The 25668-nt window shown below is 49.5% G+C and overlaps 1 protein-coding gene and 1 long non-coding RNA gene across 2 annotated transcripts in view; one reads left to right on the forward strand and one right to left on the reverse strand.

The window, feature by feature from the left end:
- Nucleotides 1-2800: 2800 nt before the first annotated feature.
- LOC120324099 lies at nucleotides 2801-16139 on the reverse strand. Its single transcript, XR_005565110.1, has 3 exons — nucleotides 15990-16139; nucleotides 9016-9147; nucleotides 2801-3080 (listed from the first exon to the last, which is right to left on the reverse strand). It is a non-coding gene; the product is annotated as an uncharacterized LOC120324099 (long non-coding RNA).
- Nucleotides 16140-16352: 213 nt separating this feature from the next.
- Nucleotides 16353-25668, forward strand: part of DDRGK1 (DDRGK domain containing 1) — a 35722-nt gene continuing 26406 nt past the window's right edge. Inside the window, exons 1-2 of the mRNA XM_027712657.2 lie at nucleotides 16353-16461; nucleotides 23325-23483. Of these exons, the coding sequence (XP_027568458.1) occupies nucleotides 16374-16461; nucleotides 23325-23483 (247 nt within the window). The 5' untranslated portion in view covers nucleotides 16353-16373. The remainder of the gene's footprint in view (nucleotides 16462-23324; nucleotides 23484-25668) is intronic.

Here is a 25668-nt window from a genome sequence, read left to right on the forward strand (position 1 = left end):
GAGGAAGAAATTCTTCCCTGTGAGGGTGGTGAGGCCCTGGCACAGGTTGCCCAGAGAAGCTGTGGCTGCCCCTGGATCCCTGGAAGTGTCCAAGGCCAGGTTGGATGGGGCTTGGAGCAACCTGGGCTAGTGGAAGGTGTCCCTGCCCATGGCAGGGGGTGGACTGGATGGTATTTAAATTCCTTTCCAAGCCAAACCATTCTATGATTCTATGATTCTTCCATCTGGGAAGTGGTGGCCTTCGAAGAAATGTTCAGTCCATCTGATTTATTCTCTGGATCAGGATGTGAAACAAGAAGTAAAAAAACAGACAGGGAGGGGAAAAAAGGGGAAGCAAGGGAGATGTGAACACTGGCATGGAAAGCTATGATGTGTGGTGGCAAAATGTGTCTGCTCAGCTCCTATCTGGGCTTATTCCATTTGAATTTGAATGGAGAAGGATGTAATTCACTGTGATATCGTAGCTTTGGTGTCCAGCGTGGGTGGGAGAAGATGTGCAAGATAAGAAAACTCCCAGGATAACAGCAAATTTTGGAAGGAATTTAAGAATTAGAAGGGGAGGTGGAATTGCAAGCCCTAGAGACAGACTGTGGGAATGGGTGAGTATCCCAGGTGAGCCATGGCCATGTGGCATGGCCAGAAGCTCCTCCTGTGAGTTTTCCAGAGCTTTCCCCCCACGTGTCCTCGGCAGGATCAGACCACTCCTGCTCTGCTGCTCTCCCAGAGCATGTCTGCACCTTCTCCGTCCCTGACTCTGTTTCTATTAAAAAAAAAAAAAAAGGTAAAAAAGTTCTGTTTTGCTGATTTTGTTTTTTTTTTAACACAGCCTAACAAAACTGCAGATAATGACAAACAAGTGAGCAAGACTCTGGCACAAGAAAAACGAGATTTAATCTGTCAGCCCGTGGGCGGGTGGAGCGGGATAGCGCTGGCTGTATTTTCTTAAGGTGGCTCTTTCCATCCCTGGAGCTGCTTAAAATAAAGCAGATGGGAATCCAGAATTATCCTCAGCGCTGAAATGTGGTGCTGCATCCAGAACATGTTGCTTTTTGTGGAGTCTCTGCTCTGACACACTAAATCCACACCAGTCACTCAAGCACCGACTGCAAAGCGATGGCCCAGACGTTTAAGTGGCAATGCTGGAGCCAGGGAATCAGTTCCCTTGGGATGTCTGAGCATGATTTAAGGGTTGTAAAGGTTGAGAAGTATGAGGGAGGTCAGCTGGACTTGAAGGCAAAGAACAAGCCCTGGTTAGTTTGCTGAAAAATAGAACCTCAGTGCACAGACAGACCCAGAAAACACAGAAACACCTCACTGGACGTGGGTTGCACAAGGTGTGAGAGCTCCTAATCCATGTGGGCTCTAGCCAAGAGTTCATTTAAGGGACCTGGACCAAAATCCAGCAGGTGTTTAAGTCACCCCATGAGCCAGGAGGTGGCAGTGGCTCCTCTTCTCCAAGTCCTGTTGTACTTTTCTGCCTCCCTCTGATCCCTGTGTTGGGTAGGTAAAGGTTTAGCGTGGCTCACACCACAGATCTGTTGCGTTAAAGCAATGGCCAACAGGATGGAGGTTTCTCCTCTCTCCACAGCCAAAGGAAAAGCTGGGAGAGGTGAAGTGACTTGCCCAGTGCCACACAGAAAAGCCATGGGAGAAACAGGGATTTCCCAACTGCCTCCATGCCAGGACCCTGGAAGGGGCTGGCTCTGTCCATCAGTGGAGGGGCAGAGGTAGCTGTGATGTTTTCAACGTGCCCCAGCCCCGAGGCTGTTGAAGGTGATAACCTGGTGGACACTGGGATGGGCAAGGTGGGGTCCAAGAACATGTACATGGGGAAACTGAGGCACAGAGAGTGGATATGGACTTTGGAAAGCAGCAGTTGGCAGAGGGAGACGAGCCCCTTCTCATCCCACCCAGATTTCCTGCCTGTGTCCTTCCCCTCCTCATGAGGGGCAGCAGAGGGGCAGGCACTGATCTCTGTTCTCTGTGAGCAGGGACAGGACCCAGGGAGCAGCTGGAGCTGTGCCAGGGCAGGGTTAGGTTGGATCTCAGGGAAAGGTTCTTCCCCCAGAGGGTGGTTGGGCACTGCCCAGGCTCCCCAGGGCAGTGGGCACAGCCCCAAGGCTGCCAGAGCTCCAGGAGGGTTTGGATGATATTCTCTGGGACAGGGTGGAATTGTTGGAGTGTCTGGGCAGGGCCAGGAGTTGGACTGGATGGTCCTTGTGGGTCCCTTCCAACTCAGGAGATTCTACTGTTCTGTGACCCTTCAAAAAATCCCGGGGTACCTACAGATGGAAACAAGATCCCACTGCCAGACATGGAGCCCATCAAACTGCCTTGAGACCAGTTCAGTGGCTTCAAAGGGCAATGACCACGGGATGGCAGCAAAATCCATCACTGGGGAAGTCTCCAAACCCAGTTTTCCCAGTCCTTCTTGGCTGGGCACCACTGCTGGCACGAGGAGACAGCGGGGCTGGGGCTGGCAGTGCACAACCCAACCCGAGGCTGCAAAGGGACAGGGACAAGGGGAAGCAAAATGGTCTTTTGATATTTGCCTGGCTGGGTATATGAGCTCTTAGCTCCACTTTTTAGGGTTATTTTTGCTTTTCTTTTGGAAAAAAACCCAAAAACAAAAACCAAAAACCAAACAAAAAACACCTGTAAAACACACCAGGATACTTCCACTTCTTTTTGCCTGAATCCCCCAGGGTTGGATGTTTCCCATGGATGGGGAAAAAGGTGGATGGGAGAGGTGAAAAATAAAAATGTTTGCAAAACACAACCTTTTTTTTTTTTTTTTTTTTGCAAAGACAAATATATAGAAATAAATCGGGGTAAGAATCAGCTGCGCTGAGGCTGCAGCTTTCCAAGGCTGTCCCACTCCAAGTAGCAACCTCTGAGGATGGTGGGAGAGCAGAAGGAGATCACAGGGCAGGGAGAACAGGCTGTTCTGCTGAGGGATGCAGAGATCTCTGGCTAATGAATTGGCCCTGTTTCCAGAAGCACTGCCAGGATGAAATGGGGTCTCTCCTCCACTTATTCATGTGAGTTGGCTGGTTCAAACCTCTCCGTCTGTGTCATTTCTGTGATGAAAAAAAAAGTGGAATGGGAAGAAAAGGAAGGCATTGACATTTCTGTCTTGGGAGGAATTCTGGCTGAACCCCATTTAAACGAAGGTAAATCAGGGGTTTTTATCAGGGCTTTCTAAAAGTAACACCTCCCTGGCATCCTTTCTCTCTTTTTTTTTGGAGCAGATAAAAATTGCAGGAGGGAGAAAAATAAAACTAAAGGTGTGAAATTAATGTGTGGCTTTTTTTGTAAATTACGATGTTTTGGGAATGATTTTTTTTTTTTTAAATAGAGTAAACATTTCCTGATTGACTTTCCCCTCCCTCCTTTTTAATCTCCATAAACCTGCTGGCTCCACACAGCTGTAACCCTGAGGGCTTCAGTTCTGGGCTTTCCAGCAGAATGGAGACATGGGTGTCCTGAAAGGCAGCAGGCAGGAAAAGGAGGCAGATTTGTGGTCACTGCCTGCAATGAATAAATCCTACAGAGAGACAAGGAGCCTCTGCATGGTCCTCTCAGCAACCCCCACCCAGCAGCCCAGGAACTGCAGCAAGAGCAGAGCAAGCCCCAAGCTCCAAAGCAGAGGCTCTCCACACAAAGATACCTCCAGAATTTCACTCTGGAAACACTGATATAGAATCACAGAACCACAGAATGGTTTGGGCTGGAAGGGACATCAAAGACCATCTCATTCCACCCCCTGCCACGGACAGGGACACCTTCCACTAGCCCAGGTTGCTCCAACCTGACCTTGGACACTTCCAGGGACGGGGCAGCCACAGCTTCTCTGGGCAACCTGTGCCAGGGCCTCCCCACCCTCCCAGGCAAGACATCCTTCCTAATATCCAACCTAAACCTACTCTCTTTCAAATTAAAGACATTCTCCCTTGTCCTTTCCCTCCATCCCTTGTCCAAAGTCCCTCTCCAGCTCTCTTGGAGCCCCTTCAGGCCCTAGAAGGCCACAATTAGATCACCCCAAAGCCTTCTCTTTTCCAGGATGAACAATCCCAATTCTCTCAGCCTTTCCTCATAGGGGAAGTGCTTCATCCCTCCTTTCCCTCCAGCTCAGAACAGGAGCAAAACACCCTCCTCCTCCTTCCATCCACAGCAATTACTCAGCACCTCAGACCCACGTGCCAGAGAACACTGACTGGGGGGACACTCTCTCCACTCATCACCTTTTCCAGAAAATACAATGTCAGTGTCAATACAATCCTCTTTGCCAGCAGATTCAACTCCAAAGCCACCCCACCGAGAGAGGAGGACTTTGCTGTATCACTTGGAGGGGGTCACTGTGCATACAAATCAAATTCCTGCGTCTCCAATGTAAAGAGATCTCTTAGGACTGTAGGGTTAGGATTGAAGAGTCTAATAAGGGGAGAGAATTAAGCCTGCAATCACTTGGACTGATTTAAATTAGGGTTTTTTTCCTCTTGCTTTGATTAAAATAAGCCGATTTTCCTTTCCACCTGTGTTTCTTATGCAGGCAGAATTTCCATTAACTTCAGTCGAAGCTTTTTTTAACTTCTGGAAGCTAAAACTTCATGGCATCCCTTCATCCTGGTTGCCAGGGTTTTCCTTAGCACATTACCACTCTTGAGATATTAATTATAATATCTCCCTGCTTTATGTACCAGTCACCTCTGTTATTAAATGGACCTCCTGTGTGCCTTTCTTCTCTCTTATTAAAGAACACTGACCTTCATTATGCATTAGAGAATATAATGAATATTCATTATGGAATGGTGATGATATTGGGCTTACATTGTCTGCAGGAAGATTTAGGTCAGGCATAAAGGAAACCCTTATTGTGACAGGGACAGTGATGAACTGGAAGGGTTTGGGGCATGTGTCCCATCAGGGGTGGCTTTCAAGCACACAGCCAGATTTTAGGGATGCAGCAGGTAGAGGTGAGGCTGATTTGGGGCAAATAGGTGGGATCCTGGGCAGCCCTTGCATTTTTGCACACTTTCTATGGAAACAGGAGTATTGGAAACCTTCCAGTAAGTCCTCCCGGTGGCCATCCATTAAAAGGGACAGCACAGTGTTTAATAGCACAATTTTCAAGCTCTGGACTAATCATCCAGTGCTTAAATCAAAGAGAAGACAAAGTAACCTGGGCAGTCATCTCTGGCCATAGATTCATTCCCAGCCCTGTGTTAATGGCACTAAAGACAAGACCTGTCCCCACCACCATGTACCCTTTAATATCCATGAAATCCTCCAGCACCCACCCAGAGCTCAGCTCCTCCCTTTACACCCAGGTTAGAGTTGGGATAATGCCCAGCAATGGGATGGGAAGTCCCTGAGGAACATGGAGAAGGCTATGGGAGCCCTGGGGGCTCTGGCTGGAATGGCCAGTCTGCTTTCCTGACTCCCACAGGGATTCAGAAGGTATTCACCCCCTCCTCTTGATTTACAAGAGGTATTCCTTTAAATTCCTTGGGTCTGGACAATCCCAAGGGCAAATACAGGCTGAGTAGAGATTGGATTGAGAGCAGCCCTGAGGAGAAGGACTTGCGGCTGCTGACGGACATGAAGCTCAACAGGCTCCGTCCATGTGCCCTGGGCTGATCCCCCAGCGTGGGCAGCAGGGCAGGGGGGGATTCTGCCCCTCTGCCCCCTCAGCTGAGACCCCCCTGCAGAGCTGCTCCAGCCCTGGGAACAACAGCACAAGGACGTGGAGCTGCTGCAGAGAGTCCAGAGGAGGCCCCGGAGCTGCTGCCAGGGCTGGAGCCCCTCTGCTCTGGAGCCAGGCTGGGAGAGCTGGGGGGGTTCCCCTGGAGAAGAGAAGGCTCCAGGGAGAGCTGAGAGCCCCTGGCAGGGCCTGAAGGGGCTCCAGGAGAGCTGGAGAGGGACTGGGGACAAGGCATGGAGGGACAGGCCAAGGGGGAATGGCTTCCCAGTGCCAGAGGGCAGGGATAGGTGGGATATTGGGAAGGAATTGTTCCCTGGGAGGGTGGGGAAGCCCTGGCACAGGGTGTCCAGAGAAGGTGTGGCTGCCCCTGGATCCCTGAAAGTGTCCAAGGTCTGGCTGGATGGGGCTTGGAGCAACCTGGGCTAGTGGAACCTGGGCATGTCTCTGCCCATGGCAGGGGGTTGGAACTGGATGATCTTTAATGTCCTTTCCAGTCCAAACCATTCCATGATTCTGTGATTTGGTTGCTCATGGCAGATGAAATCCAGTGAATCTCATTTATGGGTTTTGCATCTCTCCCCAGGATGTTCAGTTTAGCTACTTTAGGATCGGCAACCCCAAGCAAAGATCATTTCTGAGGATCTTGACCTCTGCTGGAGACAGATCCCTGCAGAAAGAGATCCCTGCAAAAGTGCTTTCCTGACTGCTTTTGTGGGATAAATGTTGCCTGGGTTCCCCTGCCCTTTCCTTCAGAATATCACAGAACATCCTGAACTGGAAGGGAACCACAAGGATCATGGGAGTCCAACACCTCAAGGGCTCCAGACTTTCATGATTCAGTGCACATGTAAAACACACTGAGGCAGCAAAAGATCCCTGGTATCTCAGGCCATGTACCAGTTTTGTCCTCCTTCCACCTTCCTGGGGGATCCCAGCTGCCTTCCCACATCCCAGGGGGTTGTGGCAACCCCAACCACTTGTCCCTGTAACCCCCTGTGGGTCTACAACTCACAGGCTTCCAGAGACTCTTGAAACATCTTCCCAATTTTTTTAACACTGATCCCTCAAGGAAGGCAGACAAGGTAATATTTTGGGGAAAAGGAGGAGATAAAATAAATGATTTTTTTTTCCTCTGAAGCCTTTTGTGTGGCTTTTAAAATGACTCCTGGAAATCTGCTGTGTCAGTCATCAAAGAAAGCAAGGAACCAGATTACACGTGCCTGGAGTCTAATCCAGCCTGGCACTCTCACAATTCCATGTTCCCCCAGTTATCCACGGAGCAGGTACAGTTCTCTCTCCCACACTGCCCAACTAACACCAGGTGGGAGCACCACCACTTGTTGGAGAGAGAAGAAAATTCAGTGCAGACACAGAGCACAGGCACTAAATTCAGCACCAGCAAGGATGGTGCCTCCTCATCCTGCTGGACCCCTGCTAAGTGCTTTGATTTTAAGGATTTCTTTAATTTATTTTTAAATAAAGATACTCTGTCTTCTCCTGCTCTCCCCCCACTTCCTCCAGCAACGGGATCCATCTGGATTAGCTCCAGGGAGATGAAAGTAGCGTTGCTGCTCTCAGAGTTATCTGTGTTCTCCACACAGGCTGAGGAGAAAAGCAAATATTCCTCGTCTCTGGTGCAGCTCGTTCAGCTCTTGGCCTGATGTCAGTGTGGAGCTGCTGAACAGAGCGGTGTTATTTCAGAGAGAGATAAGGAGACCGTGCATCCTGCATCCATCTCTGCTTGCACATGCAATTCCTTCTGCTCTATTTCATGGGCATTTGCAGAATTGCACAAAAATTTAGGCTGGAAGGTGCCTTGTCCAGCTGAGTGCTGAACACCTCCAAGGGAAGCAATGCCCCCACCTCTCTGGGTTTGTGGTCCTGCCTTTCACCATCCTCACAGTGAAAACATTGTTCCTTGTAACTCATGATGGAATTCCCCTTCCTGCAGCTCATGCCTGTTGCCTCTTGTCCTTTTGTCACACACCTCTGAGAGGAATCAGACTGTCCCTTCTCTGTAACTTTAATTAGGGGAATGAAAAGAGCCATTAGATCTTACTCAGCCTTCTCTACTCCAGGCCACACCAAGCCAGATCCTTCTGCCTCTCCTCTTACATCCAACCTGGAGAAAAGGAGGATCAAGAGGGACCTTCTGGCTCTGCAACTCCCTGACAGGAGGGGGGAGTCGGGGGCAAGTCGGGTTCTGCTCTCAGGGAACAGGAAACAAGAGGAAACGGCCTCAAGATGTGCCAGGGAAGGTTTAGATTGGAGATTAGGGGAAAATTCTTCACCAAAAAGGTGCTCAAGCCCTGGCACAGCTGCCCAGAGCAGTGGTGGAATCACCGTCCCTGGAGGGATTTAAAAGCCGTGTGGATGTGGCACTTTGGGACATGGCTCAGTGGTGGCCTTGGAAGTGCTGGGGGAATGGGTGGACTGGATGACCTCAGAGGGCTTCTCCAACCTAAACAAACCTATGAATCTGTGCCACGCGCTCCAGCCTCCTGATCACGCTCATTAGGACATTCACACGGTGGAATGCACAAGGCAAGGCCTCAACTGGCCAAGTTGTTCCTATTCAGGACAGACAGACAGACACATGAAGTGCAGACAAGTCTGGCATCGCTAGGGCAGAGAGCAAAAGGGCCTGGGCTTGTCCAGCCTCACCAAAGAGGCCTGAGAGGGACATGAACTCAGGCAGATAAACAGCCCACTCCTGGGTTACACCAGTTACTACAGCTGTTGTTCCATGGACACCTCCTATGGTCATCAAAAGGTTCTCAGAAGCCAGGATTGATTCCTTGGCCCGTTCCACCAAGTGCTCACAAGCACAGAAGGATGGCACAAGTGAAGGGATGCTGAGAATGGTGGGGAAAAGCCTTAAGAATCATGGAATCACAGAATGGTTTGGGTTTGAAGGGACCTTAAATATCATCTTATTTCCACCCCCTGCCACTGGCAGGGACACCTTCCACGATTCCAGGTTGCTCCGAGCCCCATCCAACCTGGCCTTGGACACTTCCAGGGATACAGGGGCAGCCACAGATTTTCTGGGCAACCTGTTAGAGGAGGGAAGGCTTTGCCCCAGAGACAACCACCACAGTTTTGCCTCCAGCCAAGACACAATAAAAATGCTTTGTCCTGTGTTGCATCCAGAAGGAGAAATGCAGCCTGTGACTCAACCTGCACATGCTGGAATCAGGATGTGAAAGCGTGAGCAACATTCCCATTAAGTGGAGTCTGCAATCCAACCAAGCACACTGGATTTATGTAACTTGGCTGGAAATGTGAATTTTTGCAGCTAAGAGCCTTACCTCAAGCAGCAATGGCATTCCAGCTGCAAGTCCCTTGGGCCAACCTGAGGGAGCTATTGCTGGGCTACAACTGCATCCCGAAAAGAAAACAAATTGCATTTTGGCATCCCTGGTTTTCTTTTCCCTTTGTGCCTGTGGTATGTGGAGAGAGGAGAACAGTTCTTGGTTAATTCGTGCTGGAAATCCCGATCACCCAGGTCCTGGTGGCTGTTCCTGTGCTGTCACCTGAGTCCCAAACTTGGAAGGACACTGATTTCAAACGGAGCTGACGGCGCCGAGAACCAAATCGAGCTTTAATTAACTGGCGTCTAATGGAAACACGGGAAGGGACAGGTGAAATTAAAGCAGGGCTGCAGTGACAGACTTCTTCGCTAATGACTTCTAAATTGGTTACAATTTACATTTTGAAAAGATACGGGAAACTCATTAAGGCTCCAGACAAACAGCTCCATGGGCACGAGGGGAGAGGAGGGAGAGGCTCTGAGTGAAAGACACCCAGAACAGCAGTAACCTCTGAAAATTTACCACCACTGCTGTTCATGTCCTCCCCCGGACTGACTTTGTGAAGAAAGACAGTATTTTTATCTCTGATTTTCAGCTACAAAATGCCAGGCACGGAGGACTCACCTGTTGGGGCTGGGACCACGCTCAGATGAGCCAAGTGGAGTTAGTCAAGGATGAGTTCCCTGACTAGAATCCCAGGTCTAGAACCACAGAATCCCCAAATCATTTAGGTTGGAAAAGACCTTCATGATCATCGAGTCCACCCTGTGACCAATCCCCACCTTGTCACCCAGCCCAGAGCACTGAGTGCCACGTCCAGTTGTTTCTTGAACACCTCCAGGGATGGGGACTCCAACAGGTCTTTTCTAGGGATGTGCCCATTCCCAAGAAACACTGGTTAGGAGTCACCTGGAATAATTTGTAGCCAAAAGAAATGAAGAAAACATGCAGATGAACTGCTGGAAAATCATCCACTTGCACAGATGCAGTAACAGCCATGTGGTCTGAACCTCACGTGGTGAGGGCATTACCTTGGGACAGCCCCTGCCTGAAATTAGGGACATCCAAACCCACCACCTTGTGTGGCTTCACTGCTCACTAAAGAGCCTTTGAAAGGTTTTGGGTTTGTGGTCACAGAGAGGAAAGGACTGAATTTCAGTCATAGGGATTTCCCTTCGCCACTATTTTTGTCTTTAATCCCCCGTTAGCACAGAAGCCTCGATCTCCAAATATTTCTGAAGACCTGTTCAAGGAAATCCTTAGCCTGGCTGGGTTTAATTTAGATTTAGATCTTTACTGGCATTATTTGTTCCAAATCTTCCCCCAGCTTTTAAGGTGAAAGAGGCCTCTACCTGCTCAAGTCTCACTCCCTGCATCACTCACACATCCTGCCCCTGTGGCAGAGTTGGACCAGACACTCCAACCTTGAGAGCAGAAATGAGTTGCCATGAAACACAACACAGTGGGAATCATCTCACACTGATTTCCAGCCTTCAAACCTGGAGCACTTCATTGCTCTCCAAAACTCCCTGAGAGGAGGTTGGAGCCAGGTGGGGGTCGGGCTTTTCTCCCAGTAACAAGTGACAGGATGAGATGAAGCAGCCTCAATTTGTACCAGAGGAAGTTTATATTGGATATTAGGGAAAAAAATCTTCATGGGAAGGGTTGTCAAGCCCTGGAACGGGCTGCCCAGGGTTTTCAGCAGTGACCTGGGAGTGTACAGGAGACAGAAACCCAGGGCTGTGGTTCTGCTCCTGAGGCAGAGCCCTGACAAACTGTTCCCTTTGCATAAAACCCTCAGTGACTCTGGAACAAGAAACCAACACAAGCAGGACCTCATTTTCCTCTGCCACATTTTCATCTTGTCTTCATGCATGTCTTAATTTTGCAGTTTTGTTTTCAAGAACTAGGGCTCTGCTTTGATTATGACCATCATTTGTATTTAAATTCCTCTTTTAAGGTAAATTTGAAAGTTATCTCAAGGAACAATAAACCATCTTATTTCTCTCATAACAAGTGACCTGAGTCCAGCAAGAAGGAAGCAGCAAAATCTCAACAGACCAGGGCAAGTCTCACAAGCTTCTTCAGAGGCTTTGGGGAGGAGCTGAGCTCCACTGAGGTCCTGGGTGGAGGTCACCCAACATTTGGGTTCCCATCTCGTTGCCCTGCAACTGTTAAATAAACCTGCAGCTCTTTGGCACCCTGAGTCAGACACTTCCCAGAGTCTGATCCTGCAATCCACCCAGTGCTTCCTGGAAGGTGCTTTGTCCCACTGGCACAAAGGAATAGATCCAGAAACACTCCCGTTCATTATCACACTTACAGAGTACTTGGAGGAATCCCAGAGGTCCATATCCAAGTGGGAGGGAGCTGGCAGGCAGCACTTGCATTATTTATCCCTGTAAATTCATTCTGTTACCTGAGGGTTCCATCCATGCTGCAAATCCAGGCATGCCCAGGCACTGGGAAGTACATCCATGTGAGAAAATTGTTAGAAAGCTCCCCTGTCTAAACCTGGGTGCCAACCTGCACTCTCCAAATAATTCCAAATAATTCCTAGGCAGGGTTCAGTGCACAGATCAGTCCAGGAACAACTCCCAGCGGGGAGTTTGCATCCAGCCACCCTCTCCTGGAAGGCAAGTTTACAAGTGTGGAGGAGGGTGTTTTGTGCCAGTTGGCCACAGGGCCCAGGATACACTTAGTTCCTGGATGCACTTAGTTTATTAGCAGAGACGAAGCTGAATTGCCTCTGCTTGGAGCCTCATTACCGGACATCGATCCGTGAGGCCACCGTGCACTCCCTGAATCCAACCCTCTGGGATGCACTGCCAGCTGGATGAGTTCTCCTTCTGGGACAAAGGAGTGATGATCCCTCACACAAGTGGATACGCCTCCAGCCTCGCTGGGATGTAAATTTAAGGGGATTTTAAGTGTAGATGTGGCACCTGGGGACGGGGGTTAGTGGTGGGGGAACAGTTGGACTCGGTAACCTTAGAGGGCTTTTTCAACCTTTATGATCCTGTGATTCCATAAGACTTCTATAAAATGAGGCATTTGAGAGGGTATTGTGCTATTTGACCTTTGGTCAAAATAAAGAATAAATTGAAAAGACACCTATTTTCCCCCAAATCTGCCTGCACCAGGATCGGGTGCTGCCCCCACACTGGGTGAGGAAATTGCAGAGGTCTGCACATGAATTACTGGGATTAAGGACTGACAATTACTACGACAAGGGGGAACATTTTTAAAATAAAAGAGGGTAGATTTAGATTAGATATTAGAGAGAAATTCTTCCCTGTGAGGGTGGTGAGGCCCTGGCACAGGTTGCCCAGAGAAGCTGTGGCTGCCTCTGGATCCCTGGAAATGTTCCAGGCCAGGTTGGATGGGGCTTGGAGCAACCTGAGCTAGTGGAAGGTGTCCCTGCCCATGGCAGGGGGGTGGAATGAGATGAGCTTTACGGTCCCTTCCAACCAAACCATTCCATGGTTTGATGGTCCCACCAGCAGTATTTCTAAGGCTGAGTGGGACAAGTCACGCTCCAGCAGCCGTCACTCAACTCAATCACCACCCACAGCTCCTCGCAGCCTTCACACACATTTTCCCAGTGTCCTGGTGCAAAGTCAGCCTCAAAAATCCTCCGAAATTCACAAATGGTTATTAAGGAAACCAGAGGGATTTTTTCAGATCCAAATCAGGAAAAATACAAAAAGGTTTCTGAGAAATAAACCTCAAGGGATGTCAAATGTTTCTGAAGATTCAGTGTGTAACAAAACTGACCTGAGCATCCCATACCCTGTCGTTCCTCTGGAGTTTAAGCTGTTTCTGCACGGGATATTGGTGACACCTACAGGAAAAACTCATCTGCTCCCTCTGCAGCCCAGAGAGCAGCAGGTAACATCCCACCATTAATATTATCTCCTCATTAAAGGCAGCAGGGACCGTGCAGGCAAATAAAACACTCATCACCCACACGAGTGTGTGGTGGCTGCAGGGCAGGGCCATCAGCTGGAGGGTGACAAACAGGACCTGGGAACATCCAACTTCTCCACATCTGCAAACTACAAATTACAGCAGAGTTAAACAAACTAAATAAAAAGTAGAATTTCTTTAATATTGCTTTTTTTCTGGAGGCACCTCTCAAGGTTTTGAGTAGTTACAGGACTACAGATAATTCTTACAGGATATTTCTTCAGAAGTTCAGTGTGTTCTCTAATCAGGATGAATTTTAAGGAAGTTAAATAGAAAGGATGTTGGAGCCAGGGAGGCTCTTCTCCCAGGGAACAAGGGACAGGAGGAGAGGAGACAGCCTCAATATGTACCAGGGGAGATTGGATATTGGGAAAATTCGTTCATGGAAAGGGTTGTCCATCCCTGGCACAGCTGCCCAGGGCAGTGTTGGAGTCCCCATCCCTGGAGGGATTTAAAAGCCATGTGGATGTGGCACTTGGGGACAGGGGTCAGTGGTGGCCTTGGCAGTGCTGGGGAATGGTTGGACTTGATCTTAAGAGGACTTTTCCAACCTAAATGATTCTGTGATATCCAAACACAGCCCCTTCACGAGCTACTCTGAAGAAAATTAATTCTACCCCAGCCCAAACCAGCACAGGAACTCTCATTAAAGAGCCACCATTTCTTAAACTTGCAGGCAAAGACACAGAAGAAAATCCAACACTTGTCACTCAGGTTTTATTTTTCCAAGAAACCCTGACCATTACACACAATATAAAATAACCACTGTCTGAGGAGTACCCTGGAAATAACCACCAGGAAACCTCCAGTTCATAATTGATCTAATTGTGAACCGTTGATAATTGATCTAACCATTCTCCCCATGCCTCAGAAGGTACCAGAGGACACATCCTCTGTGACACAGAGTGAGTTTGGGACCCACCTAAGAGACAGAAACAGACCCCTGGAACAAAGGGGAGCTGCCTTTAGGCCTTGGAGTGTTGGTGGGTGAGAGGCTGGACCTGCCCCAGCCCAGAAACCTCCTGGGCTGATCCCCAGTGTGGGCAGCAGGGCAGGGGGGGATTGTGCCCCTCTGCCCCCTCAGCTGAGACCCCCCTGCAGAGCTGCTCCAGCCCTGGGAACAACAGCACAAGGACGTGGAGCTGCTGGAGAGAGTCCAGAGGAGGCCCCGGAGATGCTGCCAGGGCTGGAGCCCCTCTGCTCTGGAGCCAGGCTGGGAGAGCTGGGGGGGTTCCCCTGGAGAAGAGAAGGCTCCAGGGAGAGCTGAGAGCCCCTGGCAGGGCCTGAAGGGGCTCCAGGAGAGCTGGAGAGGGACTGGGGACAAGGCATGGAGGGACAGGCCAAGGGGGAATGGCTTCCCAGTGCCAGAGGGCAGGGTTAGGTGGGATATTGGGAGGGAATTCTTGTCTGCGAGGGTGAGGAGGCCCTGGCACAGGTTGCCCAGAGAAGCTGTGGCTGCCCCTGGATCCCTGAAAGTGTCCAAGGCCAGGTTGGATGGGTCTTGGAAAAACCTAAGTGGAAAGTGTCCCTGCCCATGGCAGGGGGTGGAACTGGATGGTCTTTAATGTCCCTTCCAACCCAAACCATTCCATGATTCTATGACTGACATCCAAAATAAGATTTGAAAGTATTATTATTAAAATAAAACATTGCAATAAAACATTCAGGCTGTAGATCAGTTCCTTTTTGAGAACTTCCCCCCATGTCCCTGGTTCTACTTTGCTAAAATTTAGCAAATCTCTCAATAAAAGCTGTTTTTCCTGTGACAGACAGATCTGAATTCATCTTTAGTTCATGACACGAGCAGAAGCAGCTGTGGAGTCCCCAGCTATGACTAATTAGCTACAGCACTGCTTTAGATGTCCCATAGCCTCTAATTTGCATTTTCAACTTATTAAAACACTCCCCCCACGAAGAGTGGTTCAAATGGCCACATTAAAGGCACTTCTGAAGCAAGAAAGGGTTTGATAACCCAGAACTTCACAACCACAAAGCAAGTGAAATGGGATAAAACCCACAATCCTTCCCTCTTCACTCACAGGGCTGGGGCAGAGCCTGAAAAATGGTTTCTGATCTAACAGTGACCATCCAAAGGGGGGAAGTTTGTTCTCCATCTCCAGCCCCAAGTTCCTGCATCTTTTTGTGCTGAGACTCGTCCTGATCTAAAAAAACAAATCCAGAAAGAAATAAGGAAAAAAAAAAAAAGACTGAATTAGTTGCCTGCTCTGGCCTGTTGCTGCCAACACAAGGGAGAGGCAGGAGGCAAACCCTCCCTTTGGCTGGACACCAAGGTTAGATCAGCTTGAAACACGACCCATCTATAGCCAAAGCCCTCCCACCTGTACTGGCTCTGCACACGTCAATGTAAACCTGATTCTTAAACAAATAACAGAATTATTTAGCTTGGAAATGAGCACTGAGATCAGCAAGTCCAACCTATGACTGAACAGCATCTTTTAAACTAGACCAGAGCACTGAGTGCCACATCCAGTCCTTCCTTGGACACCTCTGGGGATGGGGATCCACCACCTCCCTGGGCAGCCCATTCCAAGGCCTGACCACCCTTTCCATGAGGAAATTCCTACCAATGTCCCACCTGACCCTCCCCTGGCACAACTTGAGGTCGTTCCCTCTCCTCCTGTCCCTTGTTCCCTGGGAGCAGAGCCCGACCCCCCCCAAGCTCCCCCCTCCTGTCAGGGAGTTGCAGAGCCAGAAGGTCCCCCCTGAGCCTCCTTTTCTCCAGGCTGAGCCCCCCCAAGCTCCTCTGGGCAGCCTGGTTTCCTACACTTGTACCAAATTAAGCCAGATCACTACATCAGACAGCTGCCTTTGGGCCAGCTCATTCTCAGCCTCTCCAATTTTGTCACGGGCACGTTTGCTTTGGTCCAGGCCAGCTCAGGACATCACTCCTGGCACGGCTCCGTCTTCATCCCATTCCCACACACAAGAGACCGAAAGGCGACAGAGATCACTCAGAGGTGTAACTTAAGCTTCACCATTACCAGGGACATCCTGACAGCTCTGAGGGCTCGGTGCGGGGTGACGGCTGAGGATCTCCTCAGCCTCACCAGCCGCCCGCAGCCGCCGTGCCGGGCGGCCAGGCCCACGGACGGCGTGCTCAGGGGCGGTTTTGCCTCATAGTTTTTAATTCCCGCTCCATTTCCCGCTTTAACTCCTCCTTTAACTCCTCGTTCCCCTCCTTCCCTCAGCGCCCGCCTAAGGACCCCTCCAGCGGGCTGCCCGCGCCGCGCCTGTCAGCCTCCAGAGTGCCCGCCGCGCCCCGCCGCCGCAGGCACCCCGCAGGGCAGCCCGCGCCGCGGGGACCTTGCGGCGGGGAAGGGGCCGGGCTGTACCAAGGGTGCCGTGGGCGGAGTCGGGGCTGCGCCATGGACGCCGCGCTGCTCGCCGCCGCCGCCGTGCTGCTCGCCGTCCTCCTCTTCTTCGCCACCCGTCTCCGCGGGCAAGCCAGGGCAGGTGGGTTACGGCGCAGCGCGGACCGGACGGGCCGCTCCCCACGCCGCCCCCCCCCCGGGACCGTTCCGGTGGGCGCGGCCCTGCTCTCAACTGGGTCCGGCGCGGTGCCGCGGGAGCCGCCAGGGGGCGCCACGTCCCGGGGGCTCCCCCTGAGGGGGACCCGCCATGTTGGGGGGTTCTGGGGGGTCCCGGTGGGCTTAGGGGGTCCTGAGGTGTTTTGGGGCGTCCCAGGGGGGTGTCCTTGTGGTCCTGCTCTGCCTTCCGCCCGCAGGAGCCCCAGGTGGCTCCAAGGCCTGGTGGTCCTGCCGCAGGGGGCCGGGGGTTCCCGGCCTGAGGCAGCCCCAGGGTGAGGGGCGTGGGTTGGAAGTGTGTGAGGGGCTCTATGAGGGGTTCTGTCAGGGATTTTTTCCAGGTTCTCACTCCAGGGCTGGGAAGGTGCCCCCAAAGCTCCTCCTGCAAACGGGGAGGGAAATGGAGAACAGAACCTAGAGGGCCGTGATCAGCGTCCAGTTGGAGGCCTGTCACTTTTGGCGACCCCCAGGGTTCTGTCCTGGGCTCACTGTTGTTTAACTTGTCCATCAATGACTCGCATGAGGGTTCGTTGCCTCCTCAGCGAGTTCTCTGATGAGACAAAACTGGGGAATGGCCAATACCTCTGAGGGTTTTGTGGCCCTTCAGGGGGACCTCGACAGGCCGGAGGGATGGGCAGGGAGGAACCTTCTGAAATTCAGCGAGGGCAAATGCAGGTCCTGCACCTGGGGAGGAACAACCCCTATCACCAGCACAGGCTGGGGGTGACCTGCTGGGGAGCAGCTCTAGGAGAAGGACCTGGGGGACAACGAGCTGTTCCTGAGCCAGGAGTGTGTCCTTGTGCCAAGGAGGCCAATGGGATCATGGGGTGCATTGGGAAGAGCATTCCCAGCAGGTCAGGGAGGGGATCCTGCCCCACTGCTCAGCCCTGTGAGGCTCATCTGCAGGGCTGGGTCCAGCTCTGGCTCCTCAGCACAGCAGGGACGTGGAGCTCATGGAGCGGGTCCAGAGGGGGCTGTGAGGGTCATGAAGGAACTGGAGCAGCTCTGGGAGCAAGAAAGGCTGGGGGAGCTGGGGCTGTTCAGCCTCCAGAGGAGACACTGAGAGGGGACCTCCCCCATGTCTGTAGGGTCTGCAGGGAGGGGGCAGAGGATGGACCAGGCTCTGCTTGGGGGGGGCCCAGCAATGGCACAAGAGGAAGGGGCAGGAACTGATGCCCAGGAAGTTCCACCTGGACATGAGGATTGTCCAGAGAGGGTGTGGAGTCTCCTCACTGGAGATATTCCAGAACTGTGTGGACACAATCCTGTGCCATGTGCTCTGGGATGGCCCTGCTGGAGCAGGGAGGTGGGGCCAGATGGACCCACTGTGGACCCTCCCAACCTGACCCATCCTGGGATTGTCCCCCCCAGGCTTCTGCTGCAGCTGGGGAGGGAATGGGCTGTGAGGTAACAGGCAGGACTGCCCCCTTGGTGCTCCCTGGCAGCTCCTGGGTTAATGTTCCTGTCAGACAGGAAGGTGGGCAGGTCCCTTTCCCTCTTCTGTTCCTTTTGGCCACTTCAGGTGTGTTTTGGGAGCTGGTGGATGATGAAGCACTTCCAGCCCTCCCTCAAACAGCCACTGTGCCACTGCCGACCAGTGTTAGATCACAGAATCCTTTAAGTTTCTGAAAGGAAAAGACCTTTAAAATCCTCCAGTCCAACCATAAAAAACTCTGCCAGTTCCACTGTGATGGAAGGACCTTTTGTGGGTGGGAGTTGAATGTTATGGGAAGAAGTCAGATGTGGCCACGGACTTATCAGGCTTGTGTTTCCACAGTGGGAGCAGGGAGGTTGTTTGGCTGCCAGGTCTCAAATTAAGATGTTTAGCCAGGACAAACACTGAATTCCAGTATCACCACAGGTTTTGCAGATATGGGGTGGTTTGGGGTTGGAGTTTGTGGTATTTTTCTTTTGGGGGAATAGCTTTGATCATTTTTAATTAAGAGGAAAAAAACCCCCACACCTCCAGTATAAAAAGAGTTATTCAGTGCAAGACTGTGCTGGTAAAGACTCTGTGTTAAAAGCAGTTTTGGCTGATAGTAATAAAATGAAATACATAAAAAAATAAATGAAATTAAAATTAAATTAATTAAATAATAATTAAGTTTTCCAACACGTTTTCCCTCACACCTCTGCTTATATAGACCTGGTCTAAATCTTTCTCTTGGAAAGATTTGGAAACGGATGGAATTTCATCGTATTCCTGATGGCTTAGAGCTGAGCTTTTGGTAAAAGTGAGGGACATCATTTCCTGAGCTGGACTTAGATAAATCAAGGTCTGTGGGGCTTGGGAGGGTTGATTTTCTTTTTAAGCTTTCAGAGTCCTAAACTGAAGCCCAAACATTTTTTTTAAATACTGTGAATTATTAAAAAAAAAACTTTAATACTGATTTTGAGCAACTTGGTTAAAGTTAGTTTACATTCAGGATAATTTAATTCTTTCAAAGCTTCTTTTTCAGAGTTAACTTTTTGACACTTCCACATTGGTCTTGCCATTTTTAATTGTGGTTTTAAGGTAATTTCTCCCTTAATATCCTGGTTTCTGTCATGATAAAATCCTTCACAGAATTTAATCTGGTGGGGATGACTTTGTGCACAACAGAAATTATTTTTTCAAACCTGCTGGGGCTGTGGGGTGTTTAATATCCGCCAAATTTAGTCTTAAGCAGGAATTTGCTTTCCTGTTCCTTTTTCTTACGTGGAAAATGGAAGTAAATCTGCCAGGAAATCTACGTTGCCACATGGAAAGGACTTGGAAACCAGAGACATTTGACTTGGAAAAGTGGTGGGAGCTCTCACCTTTCCCTGTTAATGTCCAGGGATTGTGGCAGCAGCTTCACTTTATGTTCTGTCATGGAAATTGCCTTTCTAAAATGTCCAGGGCTTGCGTTCTTTAGGGAGTTAAGGATCACAAGAGGTAAATCCTGTGCCTTTGTATTTGCTTTGAGAGGTCATTTGGAGCAGCAGAGTGTTCCCAGCAGGATCGTGCCTGGACTTGTTCTGCCGAGAACAGCAAAAAACCCAAGTAGCATTTCTGGCTTTTTTACATCCGTTTGTGATGAGCTGCAGGAGGACGAAGCCCCTCTGCAGGGAAGCCAAGCACACTTCCACCTGGGGCATCTGGGGTCGCTTCCTGGTTGGATTTCCCAGGTTTTGGATGAAGGCAGAAGGTTCAGGGTGGTGCCACCGTGGTGGGAAGTGCCACCAGCTTGCGAGGCAGCAGCAGGTGGAGCTCTGCCCGTGCCAGCCCAGGTGACACCCTGCTGCACTTGCTGATCTGATAGAGCTGAAGATAAGCTGCTGTGATAAGCAAGGGGTTGCTTCTCAAAAAAAATATTTATGCTCTGAGCCAGTGGAAGTTTGCAAAATTTTGTGAAGGGGCAGATTTCCACCCAGGGGGTGGAAATTCAGGTCCTAAAACGCCTGGGCTCTGAAAGATTTCACTTTGCAGTGATGGGGCTGGTGCTTCATGCCCAGTTTAGGAAAGATTTCTGCTTTCAGGGCACAGTTCTGCTCACTCTCCCCGAGGAAGGGGACACAGCCAGTGCCACAGTTGCTGTGCACTGGCTGAAAAGTCAGATGAAATCATCTCTGCACTGTGCTGATGCTTCTTGAACACTGAGGCAGAGCTGCAGTGCCCAGCAAGGATGTGTTCCCTGGGCTTTGGAGGGCTGGGTCAGACACTGCAGAACACACAGCTGAAGATACACACTGAACACATGTCCGTTTTCCAGACATCTGTTGAAGCTTTGTTTGTATTGCCTGTTAATTTGAGGGGTTTATCTAATTAATTTAGCCTGGCCTGCTGTTCTGCAAAGCCTGGAGATCCCTTGTCTCACCTCTGTGGTGCTGGTCATTAATTCTCACTCGGATGGCTCTGTATCAAGTCTAATTAGTCCTTGTGTGACTAATCTCTGCATGATTTGGTTTATCCTGGGGTGCCACTTCTGAGGCCTCTGCAGCTCCAGGGGAGTGAAGAGATGTGTTCAGGGAAGTGCAGCTGCCAAACCCCGCCCTGTGCTGCAGGGGGAGGGGAAAAAAACCAGCAGGGACTGACCCCAGAGAGAATTATTATCAAAGCAAAGTGATTTTCAGGTGTATCCTCTGTGTTCTGTGAAGCCTCCAGTGCCCCCCCATCACTGACACAGTCCAGAGGGAGACAGAGCACAGCTTGACTTTCTGGATGTCACAGCAAATGCTGTGTCTGGAGTCACGTAGACAAACCTCTGACCCCTGAAGAACCAGGTGCAGGTGTGTTGCAGCAGAGTAAATGAGGATTTTCTTCTCCTGTGAAGGTTTGGAAGAATTGCAGTGACTGACATTCATGTTTTTGAAAGGACTGCCCAGCTGAAGGCCTGGCAAAGAGAAGCTGTGGAATCCTAGAACCAAAAAGGTTGGAAAATACCTCTGAGATCATCGAGTCCAACCATTCCCCCAGGACTGCCAAGGCCACCACTATGTCCTCAAGTCCACATCCACATGGCTTTGAAATCCCTCCAGGGGTGGGGACTCCAACACTGCCCTGGGCAGCTGTGCCAGGGCTGGGCAATCTTTTAAGTGACGAAATCTTCCCTAATATCCAACCTAAATCTCCCCTGGCACAACTTGAGGCCATTCCCTCTCCTCCTGTCCCTTGTTCCCTGGGAGCAGAGCCCAACCCTCCCTCGGCTCCCCCCTCCTGTCAGGGAGTTGCAGAGCCAGAAGGTCCCCCCTGAGCCTCCTTTTCTCCAGGCTGAGCCCCCCCAGCTCCCTCAGCTGCTCCTGCTGCTCCAGCTCCGTTCCCTTCCCTGCACACGCTCCAGCCCCTCCATGTCTCTCCTGTCTGAGGGTCCCAGAAGTGCCCCCAGGGCTGGAGGTGCCTCAGCAGTGCCAGCACAGGGTGACAGTCACTGCCCTGGGGCTGGGACACACCAGGGCTGGCACAGACCAGGGGCCATTGGACTTTCTGGCCACCTGGGCACCCCTGGGCTCATGTCCAGCCACTCTGTGCTATTAAAAAAGAAACTGCAGTCAAGATAAATATTTTAGGAAGAGGGAAGAAGAAGGAAAGCTTTATTAAAACATATCTTTTTCCTACAAAATGACAATCCAGAGTGTCTGGGTGTCTTCTGTTGTTTGTGTGATTGTTTTGGAGATCTGACAAGTCCAATTGCTGCCTTGTGTGTTTGACCACGATATGAGTCAGGTTTGGTGAGTTTTGCTTCAGCCTGAGCCCTGTTCACACTCGTCCCTTTGAGGAATTTCCAAGTGTCCTGTAGAGAATGAAACTGGAAAAAGAGGAGGGCTTGGCTCACACATTTCACTCTGTGAGGGCTAAGCTCCTCAGTCTGAAATAAATACATGGCTTATAAAAATAGGTTCCTCTTTCACAAAATGCAAAGCAGTCTCTGTTTCACAGGACAACAGGAACCAAAACCAGAATGAATGAGTATTTGGAATTAGTGAGAGACACACACTGACTTCTGCAGGTGAAGGGATGCTGAGGTTTGAATTGCAGTGTATCTCAAGACCTTAGTAAGGGAAATACTGCATTTGTGTAAAAGGTTTTTTGCAGTGTCTCTGGCATTTAGCAGTGACCAATAAGTGATCTGCTGCTCTGCCTTTGCAGGAAAATATTACCTGTAGCATCCAAAATGAGCATTATCATGCTGTGAATAGGACTGGACAAGCCCTGAAGCAAATAATGGGATCTCTGGAGCCTGGACTTAGGGATTTACTACAGAGCAGGCTCAGGGCTCTGCTGGCCAAATGCTGCCTGTGCTGAGCTTGGTGCTGCAGCTGTGCCCTTATCAGTCCCAAAGTCAGGTGCTCTGAAGGTTTGAGATACACTGAGGTGAGCTGCAGGCACACCTTTGATCCCAGGATAGTTGTTGTCATAATGAATCTCATTTTCTGATGGTAGATATGCAAATATTAATTTTTTTAGGAAGGCATTGTTTGGATGAGAGGATGCTGGAGACTTGGCAGAGCGTGGAAAGCATTTTGTGCTCCTGCTGGGACACAATATAATCCAGCAAAGCACAAAATAAATGTGTGCTGAGTTGAAGTAAATGACTAGTTCTGCAGATTTCCATGAGATCATTTGACTATTTGCCTGAATTAAGGCTTAATACTTTGCAGGATTGAGCAAGTAACAACATACACAAATATCAGTTTGGCTTATCAACGGAATATGCAAAGCAGGTATCAGGGATGATGATGTTTTACCATTATCTGATTGTTTTGGCCTGACTGCCGTAGTTAATGGCAACAGGAGGTCTCAAAAAAAAAAACCTGGTGGAGAGTTTTCTATGGAAAACCTCTGAAACGAGTCCTGAAACCGGTCAGTTCCTTCCTGCCAGCTGCTCCTGTCAGGATATTCCTCATTTGTCAGATCTTAATTAATAACTACAGAATACTCAGAGAGGAGCTGCAGTGACCTTTGGTGTCCTGCTGCCCCTACATGTGCTTGTGGGAGTTTAAATCCATGGGACAGAGTGAAGTTACCCCGTAACTGTGTTTATTTCAGCTGTAATTTGTGATCCTTATTTGCTCATGGGGTTTTGTTTTGGGTTTAACAATTTACATATTCCACTCTCAAGGATTCCTGCTCTGAGGTTTCGATCAGATGAATCTACTTCTGAGTTACACAAGTACAAAATGAAAATAAAATTTAAAACAAAATCAAAATACTTTAGAAAGGGGGGATAAAGGGACTTCGGGGTCTTTGCTGTTGGTAACTCGGAATTGAAGGCAGAAGGGAAAAACTAATTAAATTATTAAATTAAGCAGGAATATTTTGGTTTTTTGCAGCTGATGAGGAGCACCAGCAGAATGTGGCAGCAGCAGCAGTGGCCAGGCCTCGTCCCCAGGTGGAGGAGAGGGGAGAGGGGATGCCCCGGCGCCGCAGGAACATGGGAAACCGGCTGATGGCCCAGAGGAGAGCCCAGCAGGCTGAGGAGTGGGGGGAAGGTAACTCTGGCTTCAGTTCATCTTCCAAACGTCAAAACAAACCTGATTGTTTCCAGCTTGACCGTAATCTGACTGCATTTATATCAGTGAATTTATAGGTGGAGTGTTTTACTGGATAACCTTAATCTAGACTGGCTTGCTTAATTTTTTTTAACTGAATTACAGATTCTGAATTATGATATTTTCTTTAAAAATTGAAGAATTCTCTTAGTAATAATTCTTTTCATACCCATAGGTAAATAATAAATTAGATGGCTACATTTTAATACATCTGGATGCTTAGGAAATATGATTGTCCCTGTCCCCACTTCATCAGTGGTCCCTAGATCCCACCCTTTAACTGCAGTGTCTGCCCCCTTCTGAGGTGAATCCTGGCTGTTTGTTGGTGCATCACAACGTATTCTTCACTTACTTCCTAAAAACTGCCTTTGGTATTTCCTGTTTAGCCGTGCAGGTTCAATTTGGGAAAACAGAATCCACACCTTGCATTTACTGCCTTGCTGCAGTAAAATACTGTTTTCTTGCAAATTGGTGGGAAGCATTAGTTTCCCAGTGTAATCCCTGCAAAATCTGAAGTTCTCTTTCCAAAGAGCCCATGCAGGTGGTGGTCAGGACCAAGCTGATTCCCTGGAGATCACCCCAGACTGCTGCATTTGGCCAGCAGGTTGTTGCCAATGAGTTGTGTAAAACCCATGCTGGATTTACAGTTCATAGCTGCACGTCTGTGGTGTGGTTGTGGACAAAAATAGGGTGATAAATAACATCTTTCTGCACCCTGTAAGCATCACCTCCTTTTCTGCTGAAACTTCACACATTATTATCTTTATTGCTACAGAGATGATCTCACCATGATTCACCTCACTGGATTCTTTCCACTTTCAGACTGTGGGTGAAGTGTTCAGGGTTCTGCTCAAATGGGGTTTGCTTCACTTGGGTTTGCAGTGGAGGTCAGGGTGTCTTTTTGGTGTGCAGTAGGTTCAAGCAGTGAGCACACACCTGTGTGATGCCTTGATTAGGGGCTGTTTGCACTTTGTTCAGCCTTTATTGCCCTGCAGTTTGTAGAAAGCTTCTTGCTCTTCACGTTGACAGGTAAACGTGCTCTTCAAGCTAATTATGTTCAGCAGCTTCACAGATGGAGAATGGACAGGCCTGAACTTTTCAACTTTGGTTATTTCTTCTCATGTGAGAACACCCTGGAAAGAAAATGGAGTCTAAAAATATTTAGTTTTCAACTCCAGACATCAAAAGTCTGAATGCTGAAGGCCGACAGTGAAGCTGTCAAAGCGAACGGCTCATCTTATCTTAGTCACTTTAGCAATAGAAGAATCTGTGTCATTGGGCTTTATAAATAATTCTTTTGCAGCCTTCTGTACATCAGATGCGAGCACTGCCTCTCTTGCATGAAGTTTCCTTTGAAATGACATCCCTCTTTTATTTGTTTTCTCTAATTTCTTTTCCAAATTAAAACAGCTTCTTGCTCCGTGCTTCTGTTTTGTGCTTCTGTGTGTGGTTTTACCTGTATTTTTGGGATGGTTTTTCCAAGTGCCTGAGCACAGGTGCACAACAGGAACACCAAAGCCTTTGGAGACTGAGCACAGACTTGAGCAGTGTGGCTGTGGAGAGAAGCCTCTGCCCCTGGTTCCCCAGCGTTGAGGTGTTGCTATTATTAATTAAAATTAACCCTTCCTTTGTCTTTGACTGTCTGTGCTGCAGATCTTTTAGCCTGGCCCTGAGCTACCTGCAGTAGTGTGGAGTTTGGTTTTTTTTTTCCCCTTGGAAAATGATGTATTACATGTTTTAAAGCCCACTCTGTGGACACATGACCTAGGCCTGGAATCCCTCTTGGATTTGTCCCCTCGGTGCATTTTCTCCGTGTCAGTCCAATGTAAAGCAGTTTGGGCAGATTACTGCCTCCATTTCAGCCTGTTGAAGCAGCAGGTTCTCCCCACAGCAGAGTTTTATGTCACAGGAGTAGTTGACTCACACGGAGAGAGAGCCCAGAGTACAGAGAGTGGTGTGTGATGCCAGGCAGTGCAGCACCAGCTGGGGCACCCAGTGCTGAAGAGCAAAGTTGTTTGGCAATTTAGACAGAAATGCCAAAACCAAACCAGTCTGGCTTCTTCAGTTTTGCCTTGTAAAAGCTCGTGTTGCTTTAGGAGGCTTCTGATCATCTGCCACTGGAGTG

The sequence above is a fragment of the Pipra filicauda genome, unplaced genomic scaffold (genome assembly GCF_003945595.2).
Source record: "Pipra filicauda isolate LSUMZ 115617 unplaced genomic scaffold, ASM394559v2 scaffold422_size665910_pilon, whole genome shotgun sequence".
Classification (NCBI taxonomy): domain Eukaryota; kingdom Metazoa; phylum Chordata; class Aves; order Passeriformes; family Pipridae; genus Pipra; species Pipra filicauda.